General features: G+C 40.1%; 1 protein-coding gene across 47 annotated transcripts in view; it reads right to left on the bottom strand.

Moving 5' to 3' along the window:
- WNK1 (WNK lysine deficient protein kinase 1) overlaps positions 1-12,466 on the bottom strand; it is a 159,491-nt gene that overhangs the window by 13,200 nt on the left and 133,825 nt on the right. For 46 of the 47 annotated variants that reach the window (XM_016922525.4, XM_016922528.4, XM_016922527.4 and 43 more), the window contains 5 exon segments: positions 11,029-11,112; positions 9,734-9,794; positions 5,620-5,693; positions 3,528-4,189; positions 2,597-2,799 (listed from right to left, as the gene is read on the bottom strand). In XM_016922525.4, coding sequence (XP_016778014.4) covers positions 2,597-2,799; positions 3,528-4,189; positions 5,620-5,693; positions 9,734-9,794; positions 11,029-11,112 — 1,084 coding nt within the window. 47 annotated transcript variants of the gene reach the window in all.

Below are 12,466 nucleotides of genomic sequence, written 5' to 3'. Positions count from 1 at the left end.
GGGCGGATCACCTGAGGTCAGGAGTTCGAGACCAGCCTGGCTAACATGATGAAACCCTGTCTCTACTAAAAATACAAAAATTAGCCAGGCGTGGTGGAGGGTGCCTGTAATCCCAGCTACTCAGGAGGCTGAGGAAGGAGAATTGCTTGAACCCAGAGGCAGAGGCTGCAGTGAGCCGACATCATGCCACTGCACTCAAAAAAAAAAAAAAGAAAAGAATCCATAGGTATTAGGGCCATATGTACTACTCCAGAAGCTTTTTAGCTTTAGAAAACCTAGATGGGCCACATGTCTGAGCAGAGTAAGAAGACCAGAGTACGTAGTGGATACCCAGATTCCATTCTGCAATTCCATGATTGCTTTTTTTTTTTACCCTATTAGAAAATGTGTTGAATCATTATACAAAAAGGTTTGCTAGGCAGTCTCTGCTTAGACTTTCCTATAAACATGCATCAGAGCAAATACAAAAGAGGTGTCCAAAAATGATGGAGGTCACTACAGACCAATGGGTGTTTAAAATTATTTTTGGTAGGTTGCTTTCAATAGGTCGGTTGTCCTAAAATTGACTCTCTGTTCCCCGGTTCCCAGTTGAATTCAAGTCCACTCAAAAAGTATGTCAAAATTGGGATTAGAATTTGATTAGGATCATAGCTGGGCATAGTGGCTCATGCCTGTAATCCGCACTTTGGGAGGCTGAGGCGGGCGGATCACCTGAAGCCAGAAGTTTGAGACCAGTCTGGCCAACATAGTGCAACTAAAAATACAAAAATACGAAAATTAGCCAGGTGTTCTTATACATTTGGTTTGGGATTACACGCTTGTAATCCCAGCTACTTGGGAGGCTGAGGCATGAGAATTGCTTGAACCTGGGAGTTGGAGGTTGAGCCACTGCCGATTCTGCCTCAAAAAACAAACAAACAAACAAAAAAAACAAAAAAGATCTGATTTGGATCAGATCAGAAATTAGCTGATTTCTCTTACAATCACATCTCTACTAATGGGCTGCATGAACTGGCCCTAATGTGCTACATTTGGATATCTGTGAACCCTTCCAGAGAATGGAACTGCTAAGAAGTTTGCAACTGCTTTTTAACATATTTTAACCCTCTTTTACTTTTCAACTAATTGTGTTAACACTACCATAATTTCACGAAAGGATTAGAAACTATCTATCCCAATTAAAATATAGTCCAGGGCCGGGCACGGTGGCTCACGCCTGTAATCCCAGCACTTTGGGAGGCCAAGGCGGGTGGATCACCTGAGCCAGGAGTTTGAGAGCAGCCTGGCCAACATAGTGAAACCCCATCTCTACTAAAAATACAAAAATTAGCCAGGCATGGTGACGTGTGCCTGTAATCCCAGCTACTATGCGGGGCTGAGGCAGGAGGATCACTTGAAACTGGGAGGTGGAGAATGCAGTGAGCCGAGATCGTGCCACTGCACTCCAGCCTGGGCAACAGAGCGGGATTCCGTCTCGAAAAAAAATTCAAAGTTAGCAGGGCATGGTAGTGTGTGCCTGTAATCCCAGCTACCCAGGAAGCTAAGGTAGGAGGACCACCTGAGCCTAGGAGTTTGAGGCTGTTGTGTTGTGTGCTATGATCACACCACTGCACTCCAGTCTGGGCAACAGAGTGAGGCCCTGTCTCTTAAAATGAATAAATAAATAAATGTGTGTGTGTGTATATATATATATATATATATACACACACACACACTACATTACAAAAGAGTATCACTTAACTATTTCTTTGATTTTAATGACTAGCAAGTTCTTCTTCTTCTTTTTTTTTTTTTTGAGACACAGTCTCGCTCTGTCGCTGAGGATGGAGTGCAGTGGTGCAATCTCAGCTCACTGCAAGCTCCGCCTCCCGGGCTCATGCCATTCTCCTGCCTCAGCCTCCCGAGTAGCTGGGACTATAGGCGCCTGCCACCACGCCCACCTAATTTTTTTATTTTTAGTAGAGACAGGGTTTCACCGTGTTAGTCAGGATGGTCTTGATCTCCTGACCTCGTGATCTGCCTGCCTCAGCCTCCCAAAGTTCTGGGATTACAGGCGTGAACCACCATGCCTGACCAATGACTAGCAAGTTCTTTAACCCAATATAAATGAAATAAAAACCTTAATCAAGAAGTTACCACTTAGACATACACACAAATATCTATATGACGATTACATTCATCTAAGTTGCAATTATGACTAAGTCATCCATTAAAACAAAGAATCTACCCAAGTTTTACTAAACAGAGAATAATGTATTTTCTTCCAACTGCCCAAGAGTTTGGTTAAATGTGAGTTATATGAGTTAACAGGCAAAGCTAAATGTCTATCCTTAAGAATAACTATAAATAAAGATTACCAGTAGATAGCAATATGGATTACAATGGAATAAGCCATTGTATTCCCTAAGTCTACTTCTATAGACTCAAAAAGAGGTACAATAAATGTAAGTACAGCAGTCAAGGAAGCAAAAATATCAGGAGAGCCAAATTCCTTTGAAATTTAACGAAAACAACAAATGTTCAGCAGGTCACATACAGGTGGAGACAGAAACAAAAGATAGGACAGCTGTGGCTGACCTAGTCCAGGGCTTTTTACCTGAAAGCTGGGGGCTTTTATTCCCCAAGGAACTGCTTCGACTAGATTTGCTGCCTTTGCTTTTAGTGGGTCGTCGTCTTCTCCCTGAAAGGGGAGCAGCTGGGGGAATAATAACAGCAGGGGGCACCTTGCCCAGTTTGGTATACAAAGATTCAATTTCATGCTTCTGGCGACTCTGCAGGTCCTGAATCTCTTTGAGATGTCTGTGAAAGATAACCAAACATAATTCAAAATACCATAATCCTCTTCATTCAAACAAGAATTAACAGCATATTCCTAAACCTGCTTTCAAGTATGTAGTAGTTACTAATGAACCTTTTCCCCAAATGTACTACCACGAGATTCTAGTTTGTCAACTCACCTTGCTGGCCTGCGTTACCCAAGCCATGTTCCAACAAGCTCCTAGCCAACAACAAATGGTTCATAATGTTTTAGGAGAAAAACATTTCCTGACTTTTGAGGCCATGCGCACAATAGCTGAATTTGCTACTCTGACCCAATCTGCCAAACAAAACGTGCCAACATAATCATACATCCCAGTGCCAGATTCATTTAGTGGACTAATAAATAAAGAGCAGTTAATAGTGATACAATATGCTATTAATAAAAATAATAATACAATACAGTAACAATAATACAGTAATAATATAGTAACAATGAAGAAGTTCTAGAACTAGAAATGCTATGGGTCTGTATGAGTGCAAGAGAAGCTGCCTGTGCCTGTGAGTGGTTGGGAATCGTGTGTGTGTGTGTGTGTGTGTGTGTGTGTGTGGTGGGGTGGGGAGGTATGGGGTGGGGCTTCTGTGGCACTGTCTCTTTAAAAGAAATGAGACATTAGCATATTGTGGTGAAAAATATTATTAATCTTGGCCCTAGGATCTAGGTCTGAAAACCTTATCTGACATTCTTTCACAAGAGAAAATATACTTACTTATCTCGTAGTCGTCGCAGCTCTAACTTTAAGTCTTCATCTTCGATATCTGACTCATTGTCGCTACTCATGTAAGAGGAGTTAAATGAATTACTAAGGCTTTGACTTAGATTCTGGCTAGGAAGGCTCTTTGAGCTCAGCTGATGGGGGGAGTGTGGACTACCGGAACCATCATCCACATCCCTACTTAAAAAAGCGGCCTCCGGGTCAGAAGACGGCCCATTTAGATGTGAAGGCTCTGACAGTTCAGGCTTTTCTTTCTTTGGTATCACAGCAGGAAGAACAGCTTGTTCCAAATCCATAAAAGGAGGAGATGCCACTGGTCCTTCTTTCTTTGTGTCAGTGATCTTGTCCTCAGTTTTTGATACAGAGAAACGACCCACTTTGTTTGCTGTAGTTGTCACCTGAAAACGTCCAACCTTGGTAGGCTGCCCAGTGTCTGACTTTGCCTCTGAGGCAGTAGTTTTGTGGGCACTCTCTGGCACATCTGAAGAGATACCAGGGATGGTTATCCCATTCGGCTCTGGTTTCACCAAGGTACTCTCTGGACTACTACTTGATAGCACTGAGGACTCTGAAGTGCTGGATTCAAAATGAACAGACTTTGCATCTTCTGACTTATTTTTACCCTCTTTCTGGGCATCGTCTGCTGCAACTGAAACCTGATAAAAAAAAGGACAAAGATTAAAAACTTAAGTTCTCAATATCCAATTTCTATCACAGACAATTTTAAAAAGGAAAAAAAAGAGTCACTTTATTTCCCTGTCAAAGAGTAGGCTGATTATCTCTTTACATAGTGCCTCCATCTTTGACTAGGAAGAAAAATTGAATACCATCATAGAGAACACATGGGTACTGAGATGCAGATTCTGTGTGGCTGGCTACGCTTATAAAGTAAATAATTTACTTTCGTATTTGATGTCATACACAGAATTCAGATTTATGTCTTAGTCAACATATAAATAACAAAAGGTCAGGGCCAGGCATAGTGGCTCATGCCTGTAATCCCAGCATTTTGGGAGGCTGAAGCAGGTGGATCACGTGAGGTCAGGAGTTTCAGATCAGCCTGACCAACATGGTGAAACCCTGTCTCTACTAAAAATACAAAAATTAGCCAGGCATGGTAGCGTGTGCCTGTAATCCCAGCTACTTGGGAGGCTGAGGCAGGAGAATCACTTAAACCCGGGAGGCAGAGGCTGCAGTGGGCTGAGATCATGCCACTGCATTCCAGCCTGGGTGACAGAGTGAGACTCCGTCTCAAAAAAAAATAAATAAAAATAAATAAATAAAAGTAAATAAATAAAATAAATTAGCAAGGCATTGTAGAATTTTTAGGGTTGCCTGTGAATAAGAAAAACTACAAGGTAAATGTTAAATGCCTGCTATGCCTCAAGAATCAACACAACTAACTGGTAACTAAAAAAGAGGATCCAGATCCTTGTTCTGGTTTGTCCATGTATTTACAAATACAAACTCAGCCCACCTATAAACGCTCAGGACCTGTTTACAAATGAGAAAAATATCACCTACTCTCCCCAGCCAGAAAATGCTCACATGTTGGACAAGCTGGTAAAATAAAGTGATATGGTATCATGTGTTTTAATTTAAAGAATTAATCTTAGGACAATTATTTTAAACGTGGAAAACATTTTTATACACAAAGATGTTTGCTGTTACTTAACTCATTATGTTGGAAAAATGAGAAATGATGATAGAGACTGGTTAGGTAAACCAATTACTGGATGGGGAAAAAAAGCTGTAACATTTGGAACAGGAGAAATGGTAGTCAATTTTAGATAAACACTTGTACAGAAAACAAGGAGTGGAAGGAAATACACCCCAAAAAGTAATCTTGGGAGGTGGGTGGATAGATAGTACGACTATCTACCGTGTCTCTACTGTTCTAAGTATTTCTATATTTTATTTAGTATATATTACTTTTATTAGGAAAATGCTAAAAAGAGCTATAAAGTACTATGTGACAGAAATCACTAGACTGGCAATTGTGTCCCAAATAGGTAGGCAGTAATTTTATTATATAGACAACTCCTCCAAAGGAAAGAATCAAGGCAACACAAGGTGACTGTCTTACCTGAAATCGTCCCATCTTAAAAACACCAGCTCCTGAACTAGTTGCTAGGACAGGGCCTTCTTTGACTTGAGAAACTGAAACAAATACATGGATGAGGAAAACATAAGTGTCTCTTTCCAGTTAACTTCTTTTCCCTTTAGCTAGAAATACAGCAAAATCAAACTACACATGAGGAAAGCTGTTAGAGGCAAAGAGAACTTCCTTATCTCCTCCCTCCATGAGGCTTTGTCCAACAGGGGAAAGAGTTATTGTTTGCTCTACTACTAGATACCAACTACAACATTAACATATACTATAAAAACAAAGGTTAACAGGCTTTAAAAACTCAATTACTCATTCTTTAATTCAGATATATAAGTAAGTGAAATGAAGGATGAGATTTTACTGAGGACATTAAGGACCCATCTTTATTTTATTGAGATGGAGTTTTGCTCTGTTGGCCAGGCTGGAGTGCAGTGGTGCGATCTCAGCTCATTGCAACCTCCACCTACTGGGTTCAGGTGATCCTCCTGCCTCAGCCTCCTGAGTAGCTGGGATTACAGGCGTGTGCCACCACACCCGGCTAATTTTTGTATTTTTAGTAGAGACGGAGTTTCACCATGTTGTCCAGGCTGGTCTTGAACTCCTGACCTCAGGTAATATGCCTGCCTCAGCCTCCCAAAGTGCTGGGATTACAGGTGTGAATCACCATGTCCAGCCAAGATCCATTGTTAAATGAAAACCAGCTAATTTTATTTTCTCAATGTAACACTGGCAAATTCTAGAATAGGATAGTACAGTTCTCAGAATTATTATTATTTGAGACGGAGTCTCACTCTGTTGCCTAGGTTGCAGTGCAGTGGTGCGATCTTGGCTCATTGCAAGCTACACCTCCCGGGTTCATGCCATTCTCCTGCCTCAGCCTCTCGAGTAGCTGGGACCACAGGTGCCCGCCACCACACCCGACTAATTTTTTGTATTTTTAGTAGAGACGGGGTTTCACCGTGTTAGTCAGGATGGTCTCGATCTCCTGACCTCGTGATCTGCCCGCCTCAGCCTCCCAAAGTGCTGGGATTACAGGCGTGAGCCATTGCACCCAGCCCTCAGAATTATTTAGTTTTGGGCAATTTAAAAACCTTTCCGGGGAACAATGCTTTGAGTTTCTTTCTAGAGATATATTTATTTTATACAGCTAGTAGAACATTGAGCGATTTTCATGTTTTCATGTAATTCTATATCTTTGAGATCATTCCATATCAATGCCTCATTCTTTTTAATGATTGCATAGTGTCATACCCTATGTATATACCATATATATATTTCATATTTAATCAGGCTTCTACTGATGGGCATTTAAATTATTCAGAATTTCTTTTCTTTTTTCCCTGAGACAGGGTCTCACTCTGTCACCCAGGCTGGAGTACAGTGATGCCATCACAGCTCACCACAATCTCGACTTCCCAGGCTCAGGTGATCCTTCCTCCTCAGCCTCCAGGGAAGCTAGAACAACAGGTGCATACCACCACATCCGGCTAATTTTTAAAATTTCTTGCAGAGATGGGGGTCTCACTATATTGCCCACGCTGGTCTCGAAATCCTGGGCTCAAGCAATCCACCTGCTTTGGCCTCCCAAAGTGCTGGAATTAGAGGTGTGAGCCACCATGCCCGGCCCAGAATTTCTTGCTATTTTAGAAATAAATATTCTCTTATAGATCTGTACAATAAATATATCACAATGAAAGTGCTGAATTATTTCCATTTAAGACTGTAGTAGACATCACTATTATAAATTGATCCCCCCAGAGGCTGTACCAAGTCACTGGTGGCTATTAGACCCCTGAATTTACCAATGAGAGGTGAGAATTGCTATCACTTGTAGCCTTACTTTGTATTTCTATCATTATGGACGTTAAATATTTTCATGTCTAAGTTTCCTTTTCTGTTATCTTTTGATTGTTTTTTGGTTCATGTTGAATTTTAGGAACTCCTTGTACTAGCAAAACGAGTTCTTTTTGTGATATGACTACACATACCCCTCCCCCTCCCACAAATATATATATATTTCCCCAGTTTTTCATTTATATTTGCAATCAGTGGCACTTTTCTTCCATGAAGAAAATTTTATATCTATTACTACTTGCTTCTGGATTAGACATTGAACTTAACACCTCTATTAAACTTATCTGAGAACTCCAAACTGATCCATGGACCAAATTCAGCCTACTGCCTGTTTTTGTAAATAAATTCTATTGAAACACAAACTCATTTATTTATGTATTGTCCATTGCTACTTGTGAGATCTGAGTAAGTTGCAAGAGACTATATGGTCTAGAAAGCCTAAAATTTGTACCATCTTGCCCTTTACAGAAAAAGAGTTTGTCAACCCTGCTTTAGATAGTTGAAAAAAATCCCCTTGGGACGGGGGAGGGATAGCATTAGGATATATACCTAATGCTAAATGACGAGTTAATGGGTGCAGCACACCAACATGGCACATGTATACATATGTAACAAACCTGCACGTTGTGCACATGTACCCTAAAACTTAAAAGTAATTTAATAATAATAAAATTAAAAAAAAAAAGATTTCCAAGCCACACACACAAAAAAAAGTTAGTTATAATGTGGGATCTGAAATAATAGTAATAAGATATTCATAACTGTGGCCATTAAAATCCATTGACCTATAGATTTTTTTGTTCATGCATGAATTTTTTTTTTGAGACAGGGTCTCACTCTGCCACCCAGGCTGGAGTGCAGTGGCAAAACCATAGCTCACTGTAGCCTGGAACTCCTGGGCTCAGGCAATCCTCTCGTCTCAGCCTCCCGATTAGCTAGGACTACAGGCATACACCACCACAGCTGGCTAAATTTTTGTCTATAGTGCAAAAGGAAAATAATGTCTTAGTTTTACTGTAAAATAGTGTTGCCCTCATAGGCACCCCAAAAGGGTCCTCAGCCCACACTCCAAGAACTGATGCCTTAATACTATGCAATTCTCAAGTTGTTATTACTAATAAATTAAAAAACTAAAAAAAAAAAAAAAGAAAAAAATCCCCTTATGATTTCATATAGTACTATTTTATGATGTAATATTTCATCTTTGGCCCACGTGGACTTTACTTATGTCTAGGCTAGTGATCCACCTTTGCTTTTTTCCAGATGGCTTTCAAGTTGTTCTAAACCACTTATAAAAATATTCCATCTTTCAGCCAGGCGTGGTGGCTCACGCCTGTAATCCCAGCACTCTGGGAGGCCGAGGCGGGCAGATCACCTGAGGTCAGGAGTTTGCGACCAGCCTGACCAACATGGAGAAACCTTGTCTCTACTAAAAATACAAAATTATCCAGGTGTGGTGGTGCATGCCTGTAATCCCAGATACTTGGGAGGCTGAGGCAGGAAAATCGCTTGAACCTGGGAGGTGGAGGTTGCAATAAGTCGAGATGATGCCACTGCACTCCAGCCTGGGCAACAAGAGCAAACTCCACTTCAAAAAAAAAAGAAATATTCCATCTTCCAATGATTTGAAAAGCTACCTTTTTCATATTCTACATTCTCTTTTTATTGGTAGTAATCTTTATTATTTTCATTGTACATACTTGATACTCTACATATGTTGATAATCTACATTCCCCTTTCATTTTTCCATTTCTAGACTATTCTAATGATTTGCAAATCACTTTTAAAATGAGAGCCAATTGAGAATATAATTGCCTTGAAAATAAAAATGTTTAAATTGATTAACTGAAATCTTAAATTTGTATTTCCATACAAATATATGTCCAGACTATTCAAGCTTCTATCCCTATATATCCAGTGTCACAAAAGCTAAGAGGTTATCAGTAAATTTACTTTTCTAAATACGGTATGCTTTAATTTCCTAATCTCTAATAGCAAGGAACTGGCATAGCTAATAATGAAGGGTCTTATCATTACCTCCTGTATAACCTTTCCTCTGACAAATAATAACAGAACAGATTTATTAATTTGCTAATCTTTCAAGCTTTAGATATTACTACCAATGCTCCTCAGTTATCAAATACATGGAAATGTGTCTTTGAAACAGTAAACCTCCTGAATCAACTACAGGTAGGGCTGGAATTAGTAACATAAAAGGAGGAAGGATGTTTCTCACCATCCTTCTGAGGCTGTGCTCCTGCTTCTGTAATTGCTGCTGGAGCCACCACGGACACAGGCTGTAAAACATACACAGACAGACACCACAAATCTTTAGCTTCAGTCACTCAAACTTTTGCCTCATTGCCTTTCCTATGGTCTTTGTAAAAGGGCAGAATGACAGTATATGTGATGAAACACTTATGTCTGAGAAAATTTTATCTTCTTTTCCTTTTTCTTTTAAAGTCTAAAAGTCTGATGTAAAGAAAGGCACCTTTTAGGGCCAGGCATGGTGGCTCACACCTGTAATCCCAGCATTTTGGGAGGTCAAGGTGGGCAGATCATTTGAGGTCAGGAGTTCGAGGCCAGCCTGGCCAACATGGCGAAACCCCGTCTCTAATAAAAACACAAAAATTAGCCGGGTGTGGTGGCGGGCACCTGTAATCCCAGCTACTCGGGAGGCTGAGGTAGAAGAATCACTTGAACCTGGGAGGCGGTGGTTGCAGTGAGCCAAGATCGTGCCACTGCACTACAGCCTGGGTAACAGCGCAAGACTCTTGTCTCAAAAAAAAAAAAAAAAAAAAAAGGTACATTTTGAAAGAATGAATTTCTACTCTTAATTCTTGATTGCTTTCTTAATTTTTCTCATAGGATGCTTAAGGGTATAACTTGGATATTCACAGAAAAACAGTTTCAATCAAAACATTATTATTATTTTTGAGACGGAGTCTCACTCTGTCGCACAGGCTGGACTGCAGTGGTGCAATCTTGGCTCACTGCAAGCTCTGCCTCCTGGGTTTTACGCCATTGTCCTGCCTCAGCCTCCCGAGTAGCTGGGACTACAGGCGTGCACCACCACACCTGGATAATTTTTTGTATTTTTAGTAGAGATGGGGTTTCACCGTGTTAGCCAGGACAGTCTCGATCTCCTGACCTTGTGATCCGCCCTCCTCGGCCTCCCAAAGTGCTGGGATTACAGGCGTGAGCCACTGCACCTGGCCCAAAACATTATTTTATCTGACAAAATTTAGCCTCCTCTAAAACAAAAATACGAAATCCATAGAATTGATCTATGGCACAATCTGACCAGACGTACAACTAAAAAAGCACCTTTCAAATAAAATCTTTTCCATAGTGATACTCCTGAGTCAGCATGAATCTTTCATTAATCAGTCTCATTTCTTTTGGCTAGAATAAGCAGGAACTCTGAATACATGTTAAAGGTATTAATAATGGTTTAGGTTACAGTTTGTGTCCCAGGCATATAATATATTAGGGTTATGAGTAGATTTTATCAAGATTTTCAAAACTTACACCAACCGCAGAAGTCACTGTGATAATCTCTGGACTAAGTGTTCTTCTCAATTGAGCATCAAGATCCTCTAGAGGTTGCTGGGACTGAATGAAAACAATCACAGTAAATACAGTTCCTTGGCACCTTCAGAGTCACGATATATAGCCAATTTAGATAGGACACACTGTTTTATGCTTTATATTGGCACAACATGACATTTGTCTTTATGGAACATACAAAACTATACTCAAATTTAGTATACTGCTTTGATTATTTTGCCAGTTTCTCAAGATTGTATGTCAGATTCTCAAGGCTCAGAGTAGTTCATGTTTTTGCAGTTTAAGAGAAGTCTTATTACATTCTATGTTTGATGTTACTCAAAACGGTAGAAAGAGTTATTTATTTGTGCGATCTTTAAAATATATTGTGAAAAATGTACAAAGATCTACTGGTAGATTCACTATGTCTCATGTTCCCTCTCTTCTTTCTCAGTTTTATACATCTTTCTGGGAAGGTGCCCCTATGAATAAAAGATGGCATTAACATATTCTGTCACTATCACAGGGTATCATTTTCTTCTTCTTTCTTACATGTATACTTCTTCCCTACAGATGGTGGCAGGAAGGTCTGGGTATTCCATCCTGTTAACCATTCCATCCACCGCAAGCACACAGCTTCCTTCTACCCTTCCACAGTCTAATCCTACATCTGTCTTGGCTTCTATCAATCTATTCTTGCACAGTCTTTGCTTAGGCCTTTCCCTCTATCTAGGCACTAGCTATTTACCCTTACCCCTCCACATGTCTCACTTGCTATTTTTCGTCACACTTTATACTCCCTTAGAAATCTGAATCCATGTTTTTAAATGGGAAAATAAGTTTAAAACTAATTTTCTAACTCCTGATTTACGGACTTTCACAATGCACTTTCCCCCAAATGTGGTGGCTGATGGAGTGCTTTCTCTGTTGGGGTTTTTACTTCATTGTGGCAAGTTCCTCAAATAGTGTTCCCCTGTACATTGGGACCAAAGAAATAGGGATAAATTCCAACTCAGCTTCTCAAGTAAGCAATTTACCATGTTTTTCTTATTTCTTATATATGATTCAAAAATAAATTCCTAATTTAGTTTAAAAGTTTACTGGCTTGTCTCATGTCAGAAGATTTTTCCTGGTCACAACAGATTCACAATTAGTACTTTTCTTATGGAAATTCAACAAATGTGTTGGCGGTGGGCTGGGGTGGGAAAGAGAAATAATAAATATTACAGGTAATTCTGTCCACCACTGCACTCCAGTGAGCAGAACTGACTGTGAGATGGGAATCTCAAGTTCATGAGGCTGGTCTCAGTTCCTCCATGAGTGATCTCATAATGTTAGCATCTCACTGAGCTCGGTGGCTTTTATTTTAAGAGACAGCACACATAGTTTTCATGAAACATCACCCCTATACCTACCTATA

Source organism: Pan troglodytes, chromosome 10 (genome assembly GCF_028858775.2).
Source record: "Pan troglodytes isolate AG18354 chromosome 10, NHGRI_mPanTro3-v2.0_pri, whole genome shotgun sequence".
Lineage (NCBI taxonomy): Eukaryota > Metazoa > Chordata > Mammalia > Primates > Hominidae > Pan > Pan troglodytes.
The sequence above is the reverse complement of the archived record's forward strand: the minus strand, read 5'-3'. Positions and strand labels throughout refer to the sequence as shown.